At 43.9% G+C, this 26,771-nt stretch overlaps 2 protein-coding genes across 2 annotated transcripts in view; both read right to left on the reverse strand.

Annotated features, from left to right (window-relative positions):
- The window catches only part of LOC142472708 (uncharacterized), a 201,745-nt gene that overhangs the window by 131,062 nt on the left and 43,912 nt on the right, over nt 1-26,771 (reverse strand). The window lies entirely within an intron of this gene.
- The window catches only part of LOC142472577 (uncharacterized), a 43,646-nt gene continuing 22,409 nt past the window's right edge, over nt 5,535-26,771 (reverse strand). Inside the window, exons 11-17 of the mRNA XM_075579644.1 lie at nt 25,186-26,074; nt 19,906-19,963; nt 18,274-18,413; nt 15,849-17,026; nt 15,453-15,563; nt 14,953-15,066; nt 5,535-7,398 (exon numbers count right to left, since the gene is read on the reverse strand). Of these exons, the coding sequence (XP_075435759.1) occupies nt 6,014-7,398; nt 14,953-15,066; nt 15,453-15,563; nt 15,849-17,026; nt 18,274-18,413; nt 19,906-19,963; nt 25,186-26,074 (3,875 nt within the window). The 3' untranslated portion in view covers nt 5,535-6,013. The remainder of the gene's footprint in view (nt 7,399-14,952; nt 15,067-15,452; nt 15,564-15,848; nt 17,027-18,273; nt 18,414-19,905; nt 19,964-25,185; nt 26,075-26,771) is intronic.

The following is a 26,771-nucleotide window of genomic DNA, read 5'->3' on the forward strand; positions in this document are numbered from 1 at the left end:
GGGTGGGCGAGTGACTGCCTGGGCGGGCGAGTGACCGTGGCACTACCTGGGTGGGTGACCGACCTTGACCGGGTGGATGCTGCTTTCTGTGCCCGCAACGCTTCCCATCCCTGCGGCTGCTGCCCGGGGCGGGAGGAAGGCTCGGGGGGGGGGGGGGGGGGGAGCGGAGCTATCTGATACTTGGAGGTGATCTAAATGCCTGTATAGACAGCAATAAAGAGAAGGCGAGACCTTCGACCAGAGACCATCACTCTCCCCCTCCCCTCAATATGACACTCTCTCTCTCCCCTCAATATGACACTCTCTCTCTCCCCTCAATATGACACTCTCTCTCTCTCCCCTCAATATGACACACTCTCCCCCTCCCCTCAATATGACACTCTCCCCCTCCCCTCAATATGACACTCTCCCCCTCCCCTCAATATGACACACTCCCCCTCCCCTCAATATGACACTCCCCCTCCCCTCAATATGACACTCTCCCCCTCCCCTCATTATGACACACTCTCCCCCTCCCCTCAATATGACACTCTCTCCCCCTCCCCTCAATATGACACTCTCTCCCCCTCCCCTCAATATGACACTCTCTCCTCAATATGACACTCTCTCCCCCTCCCCTCAATATGACTCTCCCCCTCCCCTCAATGACACTCTCCCCCTCCCCTCAATATGACACTCTCCCCCTCCCCTCAATATGACACGCTCTCTCCTGGTGGAGGGGGTGGGGATGAATCGCCGCCATTTTTTAAAACTTTTTTTTTTCCTTCAATTTATTTAATTAATTAATTGGCGCCCGGCCGGAGTCATCGCGGGCCGCACAGGGAGGCCAGGCGGGCCGCATGTTGTGCAGGCCTGAACTAGAGGGTATTCGTTCTACTCCGCCCCACACAAACAATATACACGTATTGATTATATTTTTATATCTAGAGCTCTGGTAGGTCGTATAGTAACAGCGGAAATGGATAATATTACCTGGTCAGATCACGCCCCAGTGTCACTAACATTAAGGGACCTACATCAGAGAGCGGTCGGAGGATGGTGGCGAATGAACGACCTCCCGCTTAGGATACCAGAGACTAAAAAAAGCTATTGGAGCAGCAATACGAGATTATTTCTCACTAACCGATAATGGACAAGTAGGAGATGGAATTCTATGGGCCGCGCACAAAGCCGCTACAAGAGGAAAAATAATCGGTATTGCCTCATATAGAAAAAGAGAAAAACAAGAAGATAAATAGTCTAAATGATCGTATCAGGGAAAACGAAGAGAGAGTTATCAACAAAACGCTACAGATGTAGTTAGAGCGAAAATAGACAAAGATACGTTAGAACTTAAAAATATATTGATAGAGGATACTGAGAAAGCAATGCGATGGACCAACCAGATTATCTATGAGAAAGGCAACAAAGCAGATAGATATCTAGCAGCCAAACTTCGAAAGAAGACAGCCAGTCTTAATATATATACGTGACTTCGAGCTTTTGTGTGCGAAACCCAAAAAATTCAATCACAATTTTCTAAGGGTGAGCTGGACGCAATGGACAAGCTTAAGGCTAATCACGGTATAGTTATCAGACAGGCCGACAAGGGGGGAGGCATAGTCATCCAGGATCTGTCGGCCTATCTCATAGAGGCACACAGACTCCTGGGTGACCGGGCCTCCTACACCTTGTTAGAGTCCGATCCAGTGGACCCCTATCAGTTGCTACTGAAGGAACTCCTCACTAATGCACTGGGTGATGGTATTATTTCTAAATCTGAGTTTTAATTTTTATATTCCTCACATCCCCGCACTCCCATTTTCTATCACTTACCCAAAGTGCATAAATCCCTGTCCAATCCCCCTGGCAGACCCATAGTATCGGGGGTGGAGTCGATGACATCGAGCCTGTCCCAATATGTTGATTACTTTCTCCATCCCTATGTGGTTACACTCAGGTCCCGTGTTAGGGACACGCTCCATGTCATCGACTCCATCTCCGAAATTAGGTGGAAACCAACCTATCTGTGGGCGACATGCGATGTCACATCACTTTACACCTGCATTGAACATGCCAGGGGATTAGAAGCTATTAAATATTGGTTGGACAGGGATTTATCATTTCCAGATAAACACAAGTCATTTATTTTACAATGTATTCACTTCATCCTCACACATAATTACTTTTTATTTGAAGAGAATTTTTATCTACAGATCTGTGGAACGGCCATGGGTACGAGATTCACTCCTAGCTATGCCAACCTCTTTATGGGGTATTGGGAGGAATTCACCATATGGCAAAACACCTTGCTTGGGGCGGGTCTCGTATACTATGGCCGTTTCATAGATGATATCCTTATTATTTGGGATGGGGAAGAATCGGTGTTATCTGGCATTTTGAGTTCCTTCAGTGACAATCTGCTGGGACTAAATTTCACATTTGAAATTAGTAATTTGAACACAGTCTTTCTGGATCTGGCTCTCAGCATAGATACAGACCTGGATATCATTACCACCACACATTTCAAGTCTGTGTCTGTGAACAGCTATGTCCATGCGTCCAGCAACCATCACAAACAGTGGCTCGACAATATTCCCTTGGGGCAGTTCCACAGAATACGTAGGAACTGCACAAGGGATGTTGACTTTAGGGACCAGTCTGTATCACTTGGAAACAAGTTCATATCTAAGGGATATGATCCGACCTTGATTTCTGATTCGTTCAACGAGGTGAGCTCATCCGACCGACGTACCCTATTGGATCAGTCAAAAAAGAAACAACAACAGAAAGGGACTCGCCTTGGTTATGATACACCACTAGTGCATTCAGGGATGGAGGCATCAACATTAAGGTTTATTACCACCTATAATAAATCATTTAAAGCTATAAGATTTTGAATGACCATTGGTCGGTCCTTAAGTGTGATCCCCATCTAGGACCTACTTTGCCTGATAGAGCCACTGTCACATACAGAAAGGCTAGAAGTATCAAAAGTATTCTAGCTCCCACTAGACTTAGGTCCTCTTCCACTTTAACTAGTGCCAAGCTTCAGAAGGGCCCACTGGGCAACCATCCTTGCGGACGGAGTCGATGCATTACTTGCAAGCATCTCCTGAGTTAGAACAATGTCTGCTCCACTATTAGAGGTACCACACATGTCATTAAGAGTTCCATCACCTGTCTAAGTACATATGTGGTGTACATGATCCAGTGTGGATGCAATTTAAAATATGTCGGACGCACCACCAGGACTCTTGGAACAAGGTTCTTAGAACACAGGAGAAATGCACTCAAAGGTCTCAATAACCACAGTTTATCTAGACACTTCAAAACATTTCATCAACAAGATCCCAAAACTATGAGAATAATGGGAATTGAGACCATCTCACCAAATACTCTTGGTGGTGACCGGTTCAAGACCTTATGCAGGCGGGAAACCTTTTGGATCCACCAATTGGGCACTCTTAGTCCAGGTGGACTTAATGAATGCCTAGATGTGAGCACTTTTATATGATGCTTCCCTGGATGTTTTTTCCTGTCGGACTTCCTCTGCACTCTGCCATCCTTTGTCTGGATCCCTCCTGGGTCCATTAGATCCCCCCATCTCCCCCATTTCCTTGTCCTTTCCCTCCCCCCTCCCCCTTTTTCCCCCACCTTTCCGCCCCCCCCCCCCCTCACCCTCCTCCTAGCTCGGAGTTAGGATATCACTGTTCAACATTATATTTAATTTATTATTATTTTTATTTATATTTTTATTGTTAACACCACTTCAACACTATTTGGGTTAATGGGTTGGATATAATTTATTGTCATACATATGATTAATTTTTGTATATTTATTGATAATGTTCTTCAGATACATAACACTTGAGACTGTTTTAACACCCATGTAGTATATTGTAATTCATGGTTCACAGGCAAATCAATATTTATATTGATCTTATTCACACTTACACACTTACATTTATATATACCCACTATATTTAGTACATTTAGTTTTTTCTTATGGGTAGTCCATTCCCCTGACACCTCCCTTGTTCGTGGCTTATATATTCCATTATCCTAGATTTCTGCTTCATTATAGGACCTAAAATTGATAATATTGGTGATTATACAGAAATCAATATTGGTATTAGGACTCTCCTGCTGTATTTTATACTGTTATTAAAATATTTTTATTTTTAAAATTGTTTAATATGTAGTGTTAGACACGTTATGGCTCTGATGTTAGGTATTGGCAGGTATCCATTATATATGTTTATACCTTAAGGGGGTTATTCCCCCTTGGGATCCATAGAGCTTCATATACCTGATGGTTTAGTGATATGTGACATTTCTATATCTTTTGTCAATGGGTCACAAGTAATTGTTTTAGTAATGCATGTTGGTTGTAAGGCTATCTTCCTTACATACTAAAGTGGCGTTTTTTAATTGGTTTTGAATTGTTTTATATATTACTCATCATATTCTCATTGCCTAATTTCATGGTTGATCTCCACTTCACCTTTAAGTCTCATCATACGATGTAAAGCTTTGTGATTGATATCCATTAACAACGAGTACCTTTTCAGCTGAGAGGGGTGTGTTTTAAATGATTATGGTCATTGGACTGGGTATAAAATACCGGACCTTTCCCCTCTCCTGACTTCCCTTTGAGAAAGTCACCCGTTGAGTGACGAAACGCGTCAGGGAGCGTCATCACGTCAGACGCAGGGACATTGACGTCATCACCGCGCGCTGGGACTGACTGACCCGCGCGATTGCTGCAGAGGCTTCCCATCTCGGAGCTACTTTAGAGGACTCCAAAACTGGCAGAGAGGAGATCATATACCCTGGACTTTAATCGGGACATCATCCTGGGACTGCTAAGACCAAGACACTGCAGCTTTTGACCGGATGGCGGTGATTATATATCACAATATGCTTGTTTATATTGTACCTTTGTAAGTGCAATTCTTATCCCCCCTTTCCCCTCCCCCTCATTAAATTGTACTATTTTACGCTATGGGCGTGCGCTCTCTCTTCCCCCTTTTTCATATATATATATATATATATATATATATTAGTATTAAGAATAACCAGGATGAACTGACATATAGCAAAATATTGGAAGCAGAACGACCCTCACCCATCACACAACAGCAAAGTACAAAATTACTATAGTAATGACTATGGAGAGACACACTACTCTAATCCACGATAGATACAATAGTTTTCTAACAACCTGGGAGACATATGTATGGCAAAACCCAACCTGATCTAAGCTGTGGGACTGGACCTGACTTATTTGTACTGTAAGAAGTGTTGATCGTCGGGAAGCGCAAACATGTGAAAGCAGAAAGACATTTTCTGATGGTGCAATATTGTTATAATAAAGTGAAAACGTTATCCTACAATCGATGTGTAGAATACTCACAAATGTGAGATGAGATGTATACACGTAATGGTATCTTTGGATGATGATCTGCCAATTGCGGTGTGGATGGATAAATTCTTAGTAGAAATATGCACTCTTGTAACCTTAATAGTAAACAAAAGAACCGAACATAGTGCAGACTGTATGCGAATTTTTATAAAAGGTAAGTATAATGCAATGCACTCACATGATTAAAAGTAATAACAGGCATTTAGATCTCCTAAATGGATCTTGGCAGCAGGATCAGTAGTCTCTCTGCTTCCCGTGAGGTATGGCGTGCGTCTCACGGATGCGCGTCAGCAACACCGCAAATGACGTCATCCGAACCCAGGGGTTACGGTCGGTTGGGAGATTGGTTGGTCAGCGTCACTCTGTATATTCAATTGTTTCTCACACTGTGCAAGTTTCTCCCGTGTGTGAATCATCTGGTGTGAGATTAGGCTGCTCTTCCGTGGAAAGCTTTTTCCACACTCTGTACATGTGTAAGGTTTCTCCCATGTATGAACACGCCGGTGTTTGTGGAGGCCGCTCTTCTGTGAAAATCTTTTTCCACACTCTGTACATGTGAAAGGTTTCTCCCCTGTATGAATCTTCTCGTGTCTGATGAGGTGGCTCTTAAAACAGAATTGTTTCCCACCTTGTACATTTGAACTGTTTCTCCCTTGTATGAATCTTCTCGTGTCTGATATGTCTGCTCTTAGAACAGAATTGTCTCCCACACTCTGTACATGTGAAAGATTTCTCGCTTGTATGAATCTTCTCGTGTCTGATGAGGTGGCTCTTAGCACTGAATTTTCTCCCACACACTGTACATGTGAAAGGTTTCTCCCCTGTATGACTCTTCTCGTGTCTGATAAGGTGGCTCTTAAAACTGAATTGTTTCCCACACTCTGTACATTTGAACTGTTTCTCCCTTGTATGAATCTTCTCGTGTCTGATATGTCTGCTCTTAGAACAGAATTGTCTCCCACACTCTGCACATGTGAAACGTATCGCCCCTGTATGAATCTTCTCGTGTCTGATGAGGTGGCTCTTAAAACAGAATTGTTCCCCACACTCTGTACATTTGAACTGTTTCTCCCTTGTATGAATCTTCTCGTGTCTGAGTTGGCTTCTCTTAGAACTGAATTGTCTCCCACACTCTGTACATGTGAAACGTTTCGCCCATGTATGAATATTCTCGTGTATGGTGAGCTGGCTCTTAGAACAGCATTGTTTCCCACACTCTGTACATTTCAACTGTTTCTCCCTTGTATGAATCTTCTCGTGTCTGATATGTCTGCTCTTAGAACAGAATTGTTTCCCACACTCTGTACATGTGAAACGTTTCGCCCATGTATGAATCTTCTCGTGTCTGATATGTCTGCTCTTAGAACAGGATTGTCTCCCACACTCTGTACATGTGAACGGTTTCGCCCCTGTATGAATCTTCTCGTGTCTGATGAGGTGGCTCTTAAAACAGAAATGTTTCCAACACACTGTACATTTGAACTGTTTCTCCCTTGTATGAATCTTCCCGTGTCTGATGAGTTTTTTCTTAAAACAGAATTGTTTCCCACACACTGTACATTTGAACTGTTTCGCCCCTGTATGAATCTTCCCGTGTCTGATGAGGTGGCTCTTTTCACTGCATTCTTTCCCACACTGGTGTGTAAGGAGGCTGCTTTTCTGTGAAAAGTTTTTCCCACAGTCTGTACAGGTAAAGGGTTGCTTGCTAGTGTGGACACAAAGGTGTGAAGGGGAGAAGTTTTTCCCACACTTACAACAGACAAAAAGCTGAGCACAACAACAACTTCTTGAATCTCCCTCATATCTTTTGCTTGAACCATAGTTGGAGTCAGTCTGTGCTGTGTGCTGTACAAGGACTGAAAATTCCCCATCATGTGAAACTTGTTCCTTGCACGTGTCACACATGTGGCAGGAATCATGACTTTTTGCCACTTCCGGGTCGCAGGGTGTCGTGGACATATCAGATTTCGAGTCCTCAATCAGGCAGTTCTCTAACCGAAAAAAAAAAGACAGAACTCAAATGTTTTATATCTGTAACACAAATGTACGAATAGAAAATACTTGCAGAATTTACTTTAATCACTACTTAATTAACAATCTGCTCTTTACTCTATACTGATGGGTTTAAAATTGTGGCCCCTGGATATTCAATGGTACTAGTGAGTTAATGATGCCAGCCCAACAACACATAAATATATAGTGTAAAGGTAGGTGAGAGACTACATGGGTTTCTAAACCCAGCCCAATTATTCCAGTGTGTCACCTTTCTTGTTACAGTCAAAACTACTATTCATCCAATTTCCCAAACACGCAGCCGTGGAGAAATATTAGACTTTTCCCTTTCATTCTCCTCTCACATTCGTGGTGCTGCTAAATATTGCCGATTTTCCCTCCGAAACATTTTCACAATCTGTGTCAACTAAAAAAATCTCATCAGAAATTCCTGAGGTTCTGTGTTTCAGCCAACCACTTTCACGTCACATCCCATCCTTTTGGGCTAAAGGCGGCTCCCATAATGTTGTACTCATCACAGGGGTCTAGCTAATCTGGATATCCTCCTAAAGTCACATTTTCACAAAAAAAAAAAAAAATCCACAGTTCTCCGCACCGGTCTGGGCCTCTAACAACTTTAAAATACAGATGGCTGATAAATTGGAAGAGCAATAGTTCCCTGGTTTAGAAAGTACATTTCTAGGTTTACCGATCAAAATACAGAACTGGAATAAAGTGACCATGCTAACTGCAGAAGCAGGTCCCTCAGAATGCACGAGATGCCCCTGCCAATGTGTAGCTGGCGCTGGGATGTGTCACTGCACAGACAGTTGGTAGGATAGATTGTATACTCCTCCTCTACAGCTCCAGTTTCTCTCAGAATCGAGATTCAACCAACTTGTCTCACATATCACATCTAGTACATCTAATCAGCATAATAAAGGCTAAGCCCGGTCCGTTGCCCCTGCCCATCCTTCCCTGGGGGTCATCTGGCCAAAGGTCAAACAGTGGAAGGTGTCATTGAAAAATGGTTTTGCTTTCTCTAAAATGTGCTGGTCAGAGACCCAAAACTCTGCATTTCCAACCTTTATACTTGTTTGTATCCTGTAACTCTGCTGCATGGGGTTTGTTCCAGAACACACACCAGGCCCAGGGACTTCCTATGCAAACAATTAACCCTGAATATTCCCTAAAGGTGATCATACTACTGGTATATTTATATAAAAACAACATTACCATTCTCTCGTCCGGTAAAGAAAGACTGCACTCGGTTCAGTAATCATGAAAAACTGTATTGGGCATCTGAATAAAAAAGATAAGTCACCCAATCCGACGTTTCGGTCCTGGAATAGGACCTTTCTCAAGGGGGTGCCTATTCCAGGACCGAAACGTCAGATTGGGTGACTTATCTTTTTTATTCAGATGCCCAATACAGTTTTTCATGATTACTGAACCGAGTGCAGTCTTTCTTTACCGGACGAGAGAATGGTAATGTTGTGACAAAGATGAGATATTAGGGGGTCTGGCATAACAACATAACAGCATTTAGGATGAAGCCATTTTGTGTGAATATTTCAATCCGCCATCTTGTCTTGTCTCTGTGAGTCTTAATTTCGGTGTTACATTTCTGTATAAACAAATGTGTGAAACAGGAATGGAATTTTTTCGCTCCTAGCTAAATTTATTGACTCTTCCTCATCCAATCAGCTTCAAATTGAAAGTGTAAACAGGCTAAAAGTTATGAGAACCCATGAGATAAGTTTAGATTCTTGCAGTAGAATTTATTCTCATAACATATTGCTAGGCGACAGAATAGGCACATCCCATTTAACCCCAGAATGGATTCTAGCTGACAGGCAGTTATACAATATTATTATGTATTACAAAATGACATCAGCTTTAGTATTGTTATGTATTACAAAATGAGGTAATGTTTAGTGACGTGCAAGCCCCCCCATAAAGGGGTGGAGCTTTAGGATTTAGGGTATAAATATATGGCATACCATGTTTATTGTTTGGAGAGCTTTTGTTTTGAAGCTGTCTCCGTTGTGCACTTGACTTGAATAAATTCACGTGTTATTCTGTTTCAAAATAACCTCAGACTGTGTTTTTTATTTACGCTTTCCACAGATGGCGCCCGAATAGGGACATGAATATCATCGGAATCGAGCACCCGGATGAATCACTCCTCCATCACTCAAACCTGAGCTCACATATGAATCAAGGTAAGGCTACCTGCATTTTTTAGACAAACAGCCTGATTAAATAGTTTTGAGTGGTGCGGGGAGCTGATTTTTGAACGGTGTCTTATCTGATGTGACGAGTAAGAATCCCTAGCAGTTTCACGTGAATTTATTATTCTCTGTTCCTGTATTCATTTTAAAGTGTAAGAGTTGTTAAGAGTTGTTAGGGGCTAAGGTAAGAGTCCCGTTAAAGGTTTTGGTGTTTTGGTGATGAAAGTGAGTGTTTTTGTGCTTAAATGGATTGTTTTCAGACCGTCCTGGGTTGTGATAAATATTTTTGTTGTCTGAGCAGGACGGGTCCCTGATTGTACATTTGCTCTGTTTTGTCATTTACTTACCAAGTGAGTTATTCATGGAGATCTGGTTAGAAAGTCTTATCTGTATCCATGTTATAAAAGTATAAGGTTTATCAGGACTGGGTTGGACCCGCTGAAGTGATTCAAGTTTTTCTTTGGTATAGTTATGGTGAGAAAATGTGATTGGGGAACAGTCTCGTGACAGGTTCTTATCTGCATATTTACACTATTCAGAACAATAACATGCCAAAAGAGTTGTACGTAATCAGCTTGCGTTGATTATTGTAACGCTAAATTGTACAGGTCAATTAACAGTTGATTGCTGTAGCCGAAGTATTGTACAGGTCAATTAAATTTGATTTCTGTAACAGGGGAATAATGGGAAACCAAAAATTCTCAAAGGATTGTGTGTCTGCAGACGAAAATAATAAAGAATGAATACAGAGAACGAAAAGAGACAATATAAATATATTTTGTTGGCCAGTGAATGGCACTGTTTGTACTATTATCAACTAATTGCGCAGATGTTTAAATGAAAGAGGGGTCTTTTTCTGTGGGATTGATAGGCTCAGGAGCGCCGTCTCGTGTGTTTTTGAATCCCACAGGGAAACATACCTTACATTAATATGTAAATTACAATACAAAAGAATTATGTTGAGGGACAGAAGGGTCCCGCTGCATTAATTTTTACCATTTGCCAGGACAGAAGTTAATATAACAACAAGTGAAAAAGAAAGTGAATAGGAAAGAAATAGCAAGTGAATTTGCCGATAGATAATTAAGGCATATGTGGTGTTGAGGAAGTAGATATTGAGGGTTATTTTTATGACAGGTTTATATGCAGAAATTGGGATACAATTAGAGACTGTGTGTATATTGTTTGGAAGGGACAGTACGTGTTATAAGTGTAAAAAGGTAGGACATGTTGCCAGTAATTGCAGAGCAGCCCTAAGAGAGAGAGAGTAGAAGAAAAAGAATGGAATTGAAAAGATTTGTTCGTACTGGCCACACGAATAGGTCTTTTGAACCAGAAAATATTCTTTTTCCTTCTGTTCTAATGGCAACTAGAAAGAGAATAAAAGCAGGTTATTTATATGAGAAGCTGATTCGCTGTGTAGGAGAGAAGTTTGTGTCTATGTTCTTTGGGTGTCTGTATTGTGTGTGTTCTGTATTGTGTGTAACCAGTAAAAACACATGGAATATTTTGTGTTTAAAAATATGGGTAAAAGCTCATAAGCATTGTTTGAAGTATATATTGTATTGTATGTTTTCATGTATAGAACGCCATTAATAGGCTCAGCGCTTCACAGGAGTGGTGCATGTCGTAATCATATAGTTATCAAATGGTAAAGGTAAGAGGTCATAGAATAAGTGATCCAGACATAAAAGTAAAAGTTGAGCAAAGAGAAGTCACTGCTCTGAGGAGCTTACAATCTACTTGGTAGGTAGGGAGAGCATACAGAAACAGTAGGACTTGATTAGAAGCCAGGAGAGGAATTTCAGGAGGGGAAACGCAGAATCAGAGTTTAAAGAGTAGAGTGATTCTCGCAGCAGCGTTTGGGATAGATAGTAGGAAAGGCACCTCTCATTTTTGGATATGTTCTAGGTATAGAGTTAAAGGACAGGTGATACATATTTACAAATACAGTTACATAAGTGAGCAGGGTATATATTATATGCAAGGCATTTCACATTTTAGCAGAATAGTTACAATGGAGTGTTTGGGGTGGAGGCCTGACTGGAATTGGCTAGGGGTATTTGTCTTAGTATAGTAATTGTTTAATTGGGAGTGAACACATTTTTGTCCATGACTTTGGATAGTAGTGTATTGCAATGTATGACTTTATATATATAGCGTCAAAAATGTTCTCAGCACTTCATAAAGAATACAGTAGAGGGAATTATGATAGAATAGTAAGTGCAGCAAAATCAGACAGTAGGAAAGGAAATCCCTGCCCTTAAGAGCTTACAATCTAAGGTTTGAGGGGAATTTACAGAGATAGCAGGTGAGGGAATAAGTGCTGTAGATGGCAGTGCTTGGCCACAATGGGTGTGGTAGGAGTGACTGTGTGTGAAATAATAGCCATGAGTGCAGGCTATTGGGATGTTTAATCTGTGGGGCAAGTTTTAAGGTTAGTTAGTATTTTATGAAAAGGTTGATACCATTTGCATCGGAGGAGATGATAGTGAGGCATGAATGAGAGCAAGTGTGTATTGGGAGAAGAGATATTGGTCTGTAGTTTGAGACAGTGTTTTTGTCCCCACTTTTGAAGATTGGGACAGCTCTGGTAGTTTTCCAGGTCTTAGGGATATGGCCTGTAGACAGGATAGAGTTGATTATGGAAGCAATTGGTTTGACAATGACTGAGGCCCAAAGCCTTAGGAACTTAGATTGTAGTACAGTAAAGTCCACATTAGCTGCTTAGTTTTAAATATGAGGAGCATTAATAGGAGATACCTCTGTCTATATGCGGATGTTAAGACATTAGTCAGTAGTTCAAAAGAACAATGTTGTGTTTTCATCCAAGATCAGAGTGGCAAGGTACAACATGAGTTAGATAAGATAGGAGAAATTCAAGAAAGACTTAGGAAGGAAGGTGACACAGACTGGGACCCTTTGGGGCTGACTGGATTGGTAGGATCACTAGGAGCGAAATTTTTGAATGTGTATGATTGTGATACTCGTTGTCTTCTATGTTTGTGTTACGTTTGTCAAAGGCATGATCCACAAATATGCAACCCCCTCTGCAGACATGATGCCATTGTTTGCAGAACCAATCTACAGCAGTCCCTTGAAGAAAGAAGATGCCAAGTACAATGTTCTAACTCTGGAAAAGAATTTGGCTATAACGCCATACTACGAGACTATGACTACATTTGGCAGGCACCCTCGTGCACTGTCCTATACCCTCAAGCAGCATTATGAGATGATGGAGCACCCTTGTGCCTCCCAACGTGTTTCTGGACTAACATCATACCAATAATTCTAAAAAAACAATGTTTTAAAGAATCAGAGGAGGGACTGACAAAGATGAGATATTAGGGGGTCTGGCATAACAACATAACAGCATTTAGGATGAAGCCATTTTGTGTGAATATTTCAATCCGCCATCTTGTCTTGTCTCTGTGAGTCTTAATTTCTGTGTTACATTTCTGTATAAACAAATGTGTGAAACAGGAATGGAATTTTTTCGCTCCTAGCTAAATTTATTGACTCTTCCTCATCCAATCAGCTTCAAATTGAAAGTGTAAACAGGCTAAAAGTTATGAGAACCCATGAGATAAGTTTAGATTCTTGCAGTAGAATTTATTCTCATAACATATTGCTAGGCGACAGAATAGGCACATCCCATTTAACCCCAGAATGGTTTCTAGCTGACAGGTAGTTATACAATATTGTTATGTATTACAAAATGACATCAGCTTTAGTATTGTTATGTATTACAAAATGAGGTAATGTTTAGTGACGTGCAAGCCCCCCCATAAAGGGGTGGAGCTTTAGGATTTAGGGTATAAATATATGGCATACCATGTTTATTGTTTGGAGAGCTTTTGTTTTGAAGCTGTCTCCGTTGTGCACTTGACTTGAATAAATTCACGTGTTATTCTGTTTCAAAATAACCTCAGACTGTGTTTTTTATTTACGCTTTCCACAGTTGTTTTTCTATTATTTGAGACTAGCACCTGTCTATATGAACCAGTACATTGAGTGCAAGTTGTGATGTTTGTTTATATATATATATATATACACACACACATACACATATATATATATACACACACACACACACACACACACACACACACTATGTACATACACCTCACTCCTTCCTATACACCTCCCCTGCTCACTCACCTTTCTATACTGCCATACACTTTCCTTATAAGTAGATATCCCATGCGCCCTCCTCTCCTGCTCCGGCGCTCGCTGTAACCGCCACCCTCCCTTCTCATGCACCTCGCTCTCCACTTTCTTCACCGGCAGCTTTTGGCACCGGTCAGCCAGGTGCGCTAGCGGCATCTTCCCCGAACAAGCGTGCAGAGCCGGGGCTTCCCGCAAGAGCCTCAGTGGAGCAAACAGCCTGTCTCTTCGTGGCTGCTCACCCTCTCCACAGCCGCAATGGGGGAGTGGGGGGTGGAGAGCCATGGTGGAACCCCATTTGGGAAACACTGCCTTAGACAAATCATGTATTTGTTTTTCACTAGAACATGCAGCGTGTAATTGTATCCATGCTTTAATGTTATTGTTAGGCACAGTAGAGAAGGCATGAATCTGCATTTGTGTCAAACCCTCCATTTTGTCTGCAATTGCTAGCTAAAATATATTTTCTCATGTAGTCAGCTTTTTACTGTTTATCTGTAGTAGGAAGTTCCCTGGGAAGCCGGCTCACCCCACATAGCTGCCATGGAAACCAAGGCTGTAGATAACGTAGTTAGTGAGAATGTTATGTATTTCAGACAGTGCCTGTCCTGGGATATTTACGCCCCTATATCACCCCACTAACATGTCTTGCCCCTAAATCATGCACGCTTATAACCTTATTTATGCCTCTTACCAATGCTTTCTTTTTTCTGTATAAATCTTTTTACGTTATGCTAAATAAACTGAGGCGAAGGATTTGAAACAATACGTGTGTGTCGTTTCTTTCGTGTACCAGGTCTGTCCGTTCCACCAGATCAAGATTAGCAGTGTCAGGGCGTGGTGCCAAAGCTTCCCGGGAAGTCAGCAGCGAGTGGTGCTGTGTGTGTATCCAGTCACAAAGGCCTCCAGCCCTTTTGCAATTGGCAAATAGATTCTTTCCCCAATATTGTAGACATTTCAGTACATTTTAAAATTTATTAAATTAAAGTTTATTTAATGTTGTTGTACATATTAGGACACAATCCCAATACCACTTCTTTAGACACATATATATATATACGGTGTGCTGGGCTTGTGTGCTGAGCTTGCAGGGCTTGTGTGCATGTTTTATTCAAATTGAATAAAGACAAGTGAGGATATAAGGTTACTTACCCCCAACTGGAAATGAATCTATTTCTCTCTTTATTGTGGTTAGATGAGCCTCAGTGTTTGGTTCTTCTCTCTTAGACTTAATCTCTAACCTCTCTGGTACAATCACTGGGAAACCTGCCAACAAGAAAAGGAAAATCCATCATGTAAAGCTGGGAGTGGGAACTCTTCCTGTGATATCACTATACAGAAATACTGTATACTGATTCCTAAGGGGAGGGGATAGGTAACTGATTGTACGTGATTATTAACCCTGAGGGATGAGTGTTTTTACCCCCGAGTGCTGAAAATATGTTGGAGTTTATGGTGCTACCAATGTTCAAACCTCAATAATGATAATAATATTCTCAATATAACCTTGAACACCATGTGTGTTTATCACTATAACATGCAGCTTATAATTGTATCCATGCTTTCATGTTATTTTCCCCAATATTGTAGACATTTTAGTCTATTTGTTAAACAAATTGAATAAAGACAAGTGAGGATATAAGGTTACTTACCACTAACAGGAAATGTATCCATTTCTCTCTTTATTGGGGTCAGATGATCCTCAGTGTTCGGTTCTCTCTCTGACTTAATCTCTAACCTCTCCAGTACAACCACTGGGACACCTGCCAATAAGAAAAGGAAAATCCATCACGTAAAGCTGGGATTTGGAGCTCTTCTTGTGATTTCACCTTCTCTGATATTGGTATAATAAAATGTAAAGAAATGTTTTACTAGCCCTTCTGGCAGAAATTGATTAATAGAGTTAATGAAGACATATGAGATCTTACCTGCTAGCGGCTCAATAAGAACACAAGATTAATTAGTTTTGGTGTTTGACTCAACTGCAAAAAAAACAGATATCCCCTCGATGCAGATTTCAGAGCCATCAAAATATCTACAATACTCACTTAACAAGCGTGGATCCATGCTGGTAGTGGGCAGTGCTCCTCTGTCCATGCTGGTAGTGGGCAGTGCTCCTCTGTCCATGCTGGTAGCGGGCAGTGCTCCTCTGTCCATGCTGGTAGCGGGCAGTGCTCCCCTGTCCATGCTGGCAGTGGGCAGTGCTCCGCTGTCCATGCTGGTAGTGGGCAGTGCTCCTCTGTCCATGCTGGTAGCGGGCAGTGCTCCTCTTTCCATGCTGGCAGCGGGCAGTGCTCCTCTTTCCATGCTGGCAGTGGGCAGTGCTCCTCTGTCCATGCTGGTAGTGGGCAGTGCTCCTCTGTCCATGCTGGTAGTGGGCAGTGCTCCTCTGTCCATGCTGGTAGTGGGCAGTGCTCCTCTGTCCATGCTGGTAGTGGGCAGTGCTCCTCTGTCCATGCTGGTAGTGGGCAGTGCTCCTCTGTCCATGCTGGTAGCGGGCAGTGCTCCTCTGTCCATGCTGGTAGCGGGCAGTGCTCCTCTGTCCATGCTGGTAGCGGGCAGTGCTCCTCTGTCCATGCTGGTAGCGGGCAGTGCTCCTCTGTCCATGCTGGTAGCGGGCAGTGCTCCTCTATCCATGCTGGGAGTGGGCAGTGCTCCTCTGTCCATGCTGGTAGTGGGCAGTGCTCCTCTGTCCATGCTGGTAGTGGGCAGTGCTCCTCTGTCCATGCTGGTAGCGGGCAGTGCTCCTCTGTCCATGCTGGTAGCGGGCAGTGCTCCTCTGTCCATGCTGGTAGCGGGCAGTGCTCCTCTGTCCATGCTGGTAGCGGGCAGTGCTCCTCTGTCCATGCTGGTAGCGGGCAGTGCTCCTCTGTCCATGCTGGCAGTGGGCAGTGCTCCTCTGTCCATGCTGGTAGTGGGCAGTGCTCCTCTGTCCATGCTGTTAGTGGGCAGTGCTCCTCTGTCCATGCTGGTAGTGGGCAGTGCTCCTCTGTCCATGCTGGTAGTGGGCAGTGCTCCTCTGTCCATGCTGGTAGTGGGCAGTGCTCCTCTGTCCATGCTGGTAGCGGGCAGTGCTCCTCTGTCCATGCTGGTAGCGGGCAGTGCTCCTCTGTCCATGCTGGTAGCGGGCAGTGCTCCTTTGTCCATGCTGGTAGCGGGCAGTGCTCCTCTGAAGATGCTGAGAAAGGAGGTTCCTTGATTTATATTTGTTGGATGACAGCTATGTCTGTATAAAAGAAGAAATGTAATTAGTACGATCTGGGTTAATTTGGGGACAAATATACAGCATTTAGTATAAACGTTCAAGCTTGGGATAATTAACACAAAACAGCCCCAAAGGAGTCAGAGAGACAGGGACACCAAACAATCATATTCTCCGTCTTCAAAACAGGAATTTAATTTCAAACACTGCAAAATACATGAATGGCTCAGGATAATATTATAACATAACTACCTTGCATAAAATCCACAGTATAAAGAGTCAACAGCCATAAGAATAGCAATGTCCTCTCAGTGCCACATAGTAACACACTGCACAGTGCTATAGTATAAATAAAAAGCAGATATCGCTGGTGCTCCCGTTTGGTATCAGAGAGACTTTGATAAATGTTCCCGATACTTTCTCAGGTCCAGCAGTTCTGCTCCATACTGACACCGCCTCCCTTTTCTATTTGATACGGTGAGAAGTGGGTAATGCAGAGTTAACAGCGCAGTAACTTCCTCTCCCCATATAAATAGGGGGCGGGGGGGGCTTCATCCTTCCCACCCTCATCCTCCTCATTTTCTTCCTTATCAGTCACCTCCGGTTGATCTCATTCAGCCTCTTTGTACCTGGCAGGAACATCCTGCAATTCCACGGAATAATATAATAAATGTTTAAAGATATATCAACAAATGTTATTTAGTCAAAGAAAACCAACGTTTCGGCCGGGCACAGAAACCTTCATCAAAGTGAGGTGCCCCACCTTTATAAAGGCTGCGGTGTCCTGCCCCAACATTGGTTTAGTTAAACTTAATAAAATTGGCTGAAATTCAATAAAAATTATTTCACAATAACGTAATTGTGTGGGTATATATATACTGCCTTACACACACACACATATATATATATATATACACACACTACATATGCAATATATTACGGGCCCAAGACATTACGTGACAGGGGAAGAGACAGGCAGGTAATACTAACATGTCACACATACAGGCACTGACATGTACCTTTTCCCGTCTCCCCATACACTGTGGTAATGAAGGAGAGAGGCCGCCTCTTGGGAACGGTATAAAGGAGACTCTTTATGTTACAGGCAGAGGAGGCCCCTCACTCAGAGGCCACTCACTCACACAGAGGCCACTCATTCACACAGAGGCCATTCACTCCCACAGAGGCCATTCATTCCCACAGAGGCCATTCATTCCCACAGAGGCCATTCACTCACACAGAGGCCACTCACTCACACAGAGGCCACTCACTCACACAGAGGGGCCAGGGAAAGATACTCCCGTCCCTGTGCTGCACCCAGCCAGCCTCTGACATCACTTCCGGAACTTCCTGTGTCGCACTCTATCTGGTCCTCCGTCACCCAACTAGCTTCACAGGGGGTTCCGGTCCCCTCTCAGGTTGGGGTCTTGCTGAAGACACCTTCTTCCTTCCTGTCCCCTGTCTGTGTCACACACAGTAAGGGGTTAATCCAACATCAGTAACATGTCTCTGGTTATATCAGTCACAGACACGTTACATTCCTGACAGGACTTTCTGTGCAGAACTCATTTCCTCCCCTCCCTGCCGGCTACATCCAGGTCACAGCCCTGTGTCCTACTGCGCATGCTCACACGCAGGGGATCATGGGAGTTGTAGTTTTTATAGAGATCAAGTGGCACATAGAAGCAACACAGTAACATTTCCCAGAGACTGTGCTAGGGAGAGAGAGTTACTTCTGCATGTGGATGTGTATACTCCTCTTGGTCCTTAATATATTGCAGTAAAGCTGCTTCAGTTCCTCCATTTCGCCCAATGTTGATATAAGTAAAAGTAGTAAATAAACCTGGGGAGAGAAGTAGGGGGACGGGGAGGAGAAAGTAGGGGGGAGAGGGGGAGAGGAGGTAGGGGTGAGAGGGGGAGAGGAGGAAGGGGTGAGAGCGGGGGGGGGGGGGGAGAATAGGGGGGGAGGAGAATAGGGGGGGAGGGGGGGAGGAGAATAGGGGGGGAGGGGGGGAGGGGAATAGGGGGGGGAGGGGAATAGGGGGGGGGAGGGGAATAGGGGGGGGAGGGGAATAGGGGGGGGAGGCGAATAGGGGGGGGGGAGGGGAATAGGGGGGGGAGGGGAATAGGGGGGGAAGGGAAATAGGGAGGGGGGAAGGGAAATAGGGATGGGGGGGGAGTAGGGATGAGGGGGGGGAGTAGGGATGAAGTAGGGGGGGAGTAGGGGGGAGGGGAGTAGGGGGGAGGGGGGGGAGTAGGGGGGAGGGGGGGGAGTAGGGGTGAGGGGGGGAGTAGGGGTGAGGGGGGGAGTAGGGGTGAGGGGGGGGGGAGTAGGGGTGGGGGGGGGAGTAGGGGTGAGGGGGGGGGAATAGGGGTGAGGGGGGGGAGTAGGGGTGAGGGGGGGGGGAGTAGGGGTGAGGGGGGGGGAGTAGGGGTGAGGGGGGGGGGAGTAGGGGTGAGGGGGGGGGAGTAGGGGTGAGGGGGGGGGAGTAGGGGTGAGGGGGGGAGTAGGGGTGAGGGGGGGAGTAGGGGTGAGGGGGGGGGAGTAGGGGTGAGGGGGGGGAGTAGGGGTGAGGTGGGGGGAAGTAGTGTTCTCTCGCCACAGGCCAAACACCTTGACCGATTCTGATGACATTTTGTGGGAATCTTTCTGCTAGCCGAACTTAGGTTGGGCCATGGTACTGCAGCCCGTGCGGAGGCGTCCGCACGCTGAGTGAACAGACTGCCTTAAGGCAGTGTTCGCGTGCGGGCGCGTCTGCGCGGAAGCAGGAGGGGGCGCGCATTGTGTGAGAATCAGTTAAACTGATTTCTCGGCGCGACAGACAGGTCACGTGAATGGTTGGCCCAATGAGGGCAAACCAGCTCTGTGACGTCACTGGCACGCCTCCAGGCGGCGCGCGTACCATGGCCAAAAAACGCGTCTGCTTTAAGCGGGTGACGTCACTGGACCTGGCCTTAGAGCTGCCAGAAGTTTCAACCAAATCAGCACCACACAAGTCTTTGAAAATGTGTGTTTGAAGTAAAAAAAAAAGTTAAACTGATTCTTGATGCAAAATAACAATTTGCTAGAACGATCACAGAAACTACATATTAAAAATGAAAATACATTTGGTAACCAATTTGCAGGAACCGATCCCCAAATTGGGGCTCTAGATCCTTGATGGGAAAGGCATGTAGGGCTGCCACCAGGAATCATGGCGCCCAGGACAAATGGAAGGAGCACGCCCCCCCCACACCCGAACCCATAGCGCACCCGCCACGGGAAAAGATTTTTTTAGTGCGTAACTTTTACTTAACTGTTTTCTTCTTATTGTAATACGGAAAAAAACATTGCAATGCAATCTGTTTATTTTTAGATTTTCAACCAAATACAAAGGTACCCAATGCTAAATCCAATGTGACAGAAGGCCTGGGGGGATTCAGTTTGGGCCTGGGGGTGGGGGGGAGGGTGTTAAGTATGGCTGTGTGACTGCCTGGGTGGCGAGTGACTGCGTGACTGCCTGGGTGGGCGAGTAACTGCGTGACAGCCTGGGTGGGCGAGTGACTGCGTGACTGCCTGGGTGGGCGAGTGACTGCCTGGGTGGGCGAGTGACTGCGTGACTGCCTGGGTGGGCGAGTGACGGCCTGGGTGGGCGAGTGACTGCGTGACTGCCTGGGTGGGCGAGTGACTGCGTGACTGCCTGGGTGGGCGAGTGACGGCCTGGGTGGGTGAGTGACTGCGTGACTGCCTGGGTGGGCGAGTGACTGCGTGACTGCCTGGGTGGGCGAGTGACTGCCTGGGTGGGCGAGTGACTGCGTGACTGCCTGGGTGGGCGAGTGACTGCCTGGGTGGGCGAGTGACTGCGTGACTGCCTGGGTGGGCGAGTGACTGCGCGGCCGCTTGGGTGGGCGAGTGACTGCGTGGCCGCTTGGGCGGGCGAGTGACTGCGTGACTGCCTGGGTGGGCGAGTGCGTGACTGCTTGGGCGGGCGAGTGACTGCCTGGGTGGGCGAGTGACTGCGTGACTGCCTGGGCGGGCGAGTGACTGCGTGACTGCCTGGGTGGGCGAGTGCGTGACTGCTTGGGCGGGCGAGTGACTGCCTGGGCGGGCGAGTGACTGCTTGACTGCCTGGGCAGGCGAGTGACTGCGTGACTGCCTGGGCGGGCGAGTGACTGCGTGACTGCCTGGGCGAGTGACTGCGTGACTGCCTGGGCGGGCGAGTGACTGCGTGACTGCCTTGCTGGGCGAGGGACTGCCTGGGCGGGCGAGTGACCTTGAATGGGTGGCTGCCGCTTCCTGCTTTCCGTGCCCGCCAAACTCGGACAGGAGGCCGGATTACGTCATTCTCTGAATTAAAAGAGGAATACGGTATCCCGACATCGCAAATATCTCAATATATGCGGATTAAACACCGTCTCCTCAATACAGCCAAACCACACCTGGATTAGATCCCTCACCACTATGGAGAACCTGTTCCAGATAGGCGACTACCACAAAGGGACAATCGCTCAATTTTACCAGATTTTATTACATCAATACGGGGGACAAACACACACATATGTCAGAATGAGAAAGGGACATAGATAACCCGCTAGTAGATGGGGACTGGGAGCAAATATACAAAAGAATAGCCAGAGCCACTCGTTGCTTAGCGGTTAGGGAAACAAACCTGAACGTCCCACGCAGGTGGTACTACGCACCAACACGTCCACACATTTTTCCCCACTAACTTCCCCCACGTGTTGGCGCAATTTGCGGACAATTGGGCACGTTCAAAATCAGATATGGTGGTCCTGCCCCCAAGATAATTATTTTCTGGGGAAGGATCAGAAGACTAATAAAAGGGGTACTAGGGCTAGACCCAATATGGGATATGGAAACCGGGCTTCTGTTAAAGCCAATAGAGGGTCTTGAGAGGAAGGCAAACCATTTAACAACACAAATTCTCTCAGCAGCCAAATTAATGATTGCAAAATATTGGAAGCAGAACAACCCCCCACCCATCACAACAGCAAAGCACAACATGAATAGAATAATGACTATGGAGAGACACCCTAGTCTAATCCACGATAGATACAATAGTTTTCTGACAACCTGGGAGACAAATGTATGGCAAAACCCAACCTGGTCTAAGCTGTGGGACTGGACCTGACTTATGTGTACTGACACATATACATATACACACATATATATATGAGAACAAACGAAGAATTGAAGTAGCGCCTCTAGTATAACCTGACTAAAGTAAATACTAAAAGAACCAATAGCTAATCATGAAAATATTTAGTGGGGCGGCTAGACATGGGCTGATACGCTATGATAAAACAATGAATAAATAAAATATAAATGCAATACTCAACAATCGATCCCTAAAAAATATATAAAAATCTAAATTATTTAATAAAAAAATAATAAAAATAATACCAAAAATTGAAAAGTAAAAATTGAAAAATTAAAAAAACCTTCAATAAACACAGTCCTGTTCCAATGGCAGTAGCACAAGGTTCTTGAAGCCCGCTTCAAAGGGATCACCAGTCCCTAATCATATCTGGAAAAAAGGAAAGAAAAAGAAACAGGCGCACACCTAGTGCATTACCATAATAAAATTGTATTATAGGAACATAAAATCTATAAAATGCCCACTCACAAAGGTACAGCAATCAATAGCGTGTATGAGATAGGCTCTCACGTGCCAACAGCTCGATCATCAGCGTCCGGCTCAGGTTAGTGGCGTCGTCGCGTGACCCTCCTTCGTGCGGCAGAAACCGGAAGCAGAACTCCTCGCATTCAGTGTTCACCGGGACGGGTCCCTCCAGGGAGCAGTGCTTGGAAGGTCCTTTGATTAGTAGTAAACCGGCCGTGAAACACACACAAGAGCCAAAGTTTGGCTGTAGACAGCAACAATGTTCGTGGGCAAATGGCGGCCGCAATCTTAGCCACGCCCTACGCGTTTCGTCATCGATGATGACTTCTTCAGGGGTTACCCTCTAAACGGCAGTCCATGATATTGATAGGGAGGTGTTTACACATAATTAGCCAATAAATTAATAAATTATTCATTTGATAGAACACACATGGTGACACCAATTAAGACAGATGAATGCATATATACACATTGCATTATGATTAACCCATTGAGCACAAGGCAACAAGCAGTTAAAAATTAAAAGAAAAAGTGCAGATGGAAGTAAATGAAAATATACATATAATGTTATCATGGTCAAAGAGAAAAAATAATGAAACCTTAATATTACAACCTTATTTATGACATTTAATATTGATGAATAGTTAGATGATCAATAGTATTCTACAAAGGAGCTTAGTGTTTATATATAAATTAATAAATTCAAAAGAATATACAAAAAAGATTATATCTATATAGTAAAAGTATAACTAAAATTATTGTTACTTATGTATTTGTGAATTAAATAATATACCTAAACATTATATATAAAGATAATTTATGTAATTATTATAAATATAAAATTGTTAAACTACATAATGATTTAGCCTCAATGAGACAGAGATAACAAGCATCAAATATCCCCACATCAAATGAGTATTAGATGATATAAAATGATATTAGATAATATCAATTTAATTAATATAAATGTAAATTTAAAGGAGCAGTAAATAGATTCTAAGAAATTGTCAGTTGTAGTGAGGGTTTATTCACCCTTATGTATTAAGGGTCATATAACAATGTATAATGTGAATTTCCCAACATAATTACCTATCTTGTAGATTCCAGCATGGAGTCAGAGGAGGTGAATTAGATGGATCCAAAGCAAGGACAGAATGGAAGTATGCTCACAATTGTGTATAAAGATGTGTTTTATTGTGTATTAAATATAGTGTTGATAATTGGAAAAATGTGAAGTGATATAAATAAATAAATCTATGTGATGTGTGTCTGATTTTGATTACAGTGTGAACAATTTTTTTTAGATGTAATATATGATATACATAAATTAATAAATGTTATGAATTAATATTGTTGAGTGACCATTCGTGAACTTAAATCGTGCAATGCAATATGCCTTGTATCCTACAGGCTAAACTCTCTATAGCATAAAAACTGTAATATTAAGGTGAATCATATTGACCAGCTGAACGACCATAGCCCATAGGGAATGCTACGCATTCAAACCAGACCTCTGGAGGACCACCCATATAGAGTGTTCAAACTATGGTACTGATGTCAATATGGTCATTATGTCGCTTGGGATGTGTTGTATCTAAAATATACATCCAGTATGTTTCTCGTGTACATAACTTCTGAAAACGGTCTCCTCCCATATTGGAGGGGGGAATGAACTCAATGCCCATAACAGAGAGTGATTTTGGATCTTTACTGTGATTCGTGCAGAAGTGACGTGACAGGCTGTGTGTTTGGCATCCATGGATAATATTCCGCCGATGCTCTAGGAATCGTGTACTAGGTGTGCGCCTGTTTCTTTTTCTTTCCTTTTTTACACACTATATATATATATATATATATATATATATATATATATATATATATATATATATATATACATATATATATACATATATATATATATATATACATATATATATACATATATATATACATATACATATACATATACATATACATATATATACATATACATATACATATATATATATATACATATACATATATATACATACACACATACATATACATATATACATACATAGTCATGTGCAGTGTTCCACAAATCCATTCAAATACAGGCCCGTGGCGACTGGATTTGACCCCGTGGCGACCTCCTCGTGGCCGACCCCAAGCAGGGCGGGATTGGGAGCGGGACTAGGTGGCGAGTAAATTTTTTGGTTCGGCAAATAGATTTTTGGGTCATGTGTATATTTACAAATGAATGTACGCATCCTGCGTGGAGCCCAATGTGGATGCCACCCTTTTTATTTTCTGTACCCCACCCACCACCCCTCCCCCACTTTGTTTTTCAAAAAAATAATAAAACACTAGTTGGGGGGAAAATCCAAAACACACCAGTAATCCCTTAATTATCTTAGATAATTGGTGTTTTAACGGTTGGGCATCGGCCCTTACATGTTGGTGAAGAGGCAGAAGATGCCTGCATTCTGGCAGGGGTAAGTAAAACATGTATTGCTTTAATTTGTAATGTTTTACACTGTATTTGAATGGGCAAAAGCGCTAGTAGCCATATTTGGCTACAAGAGTATTTGCCCATTCCTTTCTGAGGGGGGTTTGTTGTGGGTAGAGGGTGGGTGGTTAGACATCTCGGGTGGGTATTGGGAAGGGTAACCCAAAAAAACCAGGTACTTAATATTCAATTGTTTCTCCCGTGTGTGAATCATCTGGTGTTTGTGGAGGCTGCTCTTCCATGAAAATGTTTTCCCACACTCTGTACATGTGAAAGGTTTCTCTCCTGTGTGAATATTCTGGTGCATGAGGAGTCTGCTCTGCCGTGAAAGGCTTTTCCCACACACTGTACATGTGAAAGGTTTCTCCCCTGTATGAATTATCTGGTGTGCGAGGAGTTGGCTTTTCTTTGAAAAGCTTTTTCCACAGTCTGTACATGTGAACGGTTTCTCCGCTGTATGAATCTTCGCGTGTCTGATGAGGTGGTTCTTAGAACAGAATTGTTTCCCACACTCTGTACATGTGAAAAATGTCTTCCCTGTATGAATCCTCTGCCGTTTGAGGAGTTGGCTCTTTTCACTGCATTCTTTCCCACACTGGTGTGTAAGCAGGCTGCTTTTCTGTGAAAAGATTTTTCCACAGTCTGTACAGGTAAAGGGTTGCTTGCTAGTGTGGACACAAAGGTGTGAAGGTGAGAAGCTTTTCCCACATTTACAACAGACAAAAAGCTGAGTACAACAACAACTTCTTGAATCTCCCTCATATCTTTTGCTTGAACCATACTTAGAGTCAGTCTGTGCTGTGTGCTGTACAAGGCCTGAAAATTCCCTGTCATGTGACACTGGTTCCTTGCACGTGTCACACATGTGACAGGAATCATTACTTTTTGCCACTTCTGGGTCGCAGGGTGTCGGGGACATATCAGAGTCCGAGTTCTGCTCCTCATTCAGGCAGTTCTCTAACAAACAAAAAAAGACAGAACTCAAATGTTTTAAATCTGTAATGCAAATGGACGAATAGAAAATACTTGCAGAATTGACTTTAATCACTACTTAATTAATGTGCTCTTTACTCTATACTGATGGGTTTAAAATTGTGGCCCCTGGATATCCAATGGTACTAGAGAGTTAATGATACCAACCCAACAACACAGAAATATATAGTGTAAAAGGTAGGTGGGAGACTACTTGGGTTAATATACACTACATGTGACCACTGACAAACAAAACAAGAAGGGGTAAGTTCGAACTGAATAAAACATTGGTTAAGAAACCACGACAGTCAGCGTTTCGACGTAGAGAGTCGTAGTTCTGAGGCTGCGTGGGTAGAACTCTGTTCCGGGGAGCAGGATTAAACGCTGCACGCTGTACCTGCTCTGCGGTGTATCGTACAGAGACCTGAATCTGATCCATACGTTTGTCATTCTGATCTAGCTACAGTCGCAGTTTTTCGAACATGTTGGCGTGCTACGTCAGGACCCGACCCACCTCAGCGGGGGTCCATATTTGCGGGGCTGAGCATACTGTAACGAGTGCTCACCTAAAAACAGGACGTGACCGCGAGGCCGAGGTGGGGATTAGTAAACACCGACCTGAAGCCGAGAGGCCACGTCCGGCGTGCAGGTTCGTTGTCGTGTAGCCGGGTCAGGGTTTGGA

Source organism: Ascaphus truei, chromosome 22 (assembly GCF_040206685.1).
Source record: "Ascaphus truei isolate aAscTru1 chromosome 22, aAscTru1.hap1, whole genome shotgun sequence".
NCBI classification, from domain to species: domain Eukaryota; kingdom Metazoa; phylum Chordata; class Amphibia; order Anura; family Ascaphidae; genus Ascaphus; species Ascaphus truei.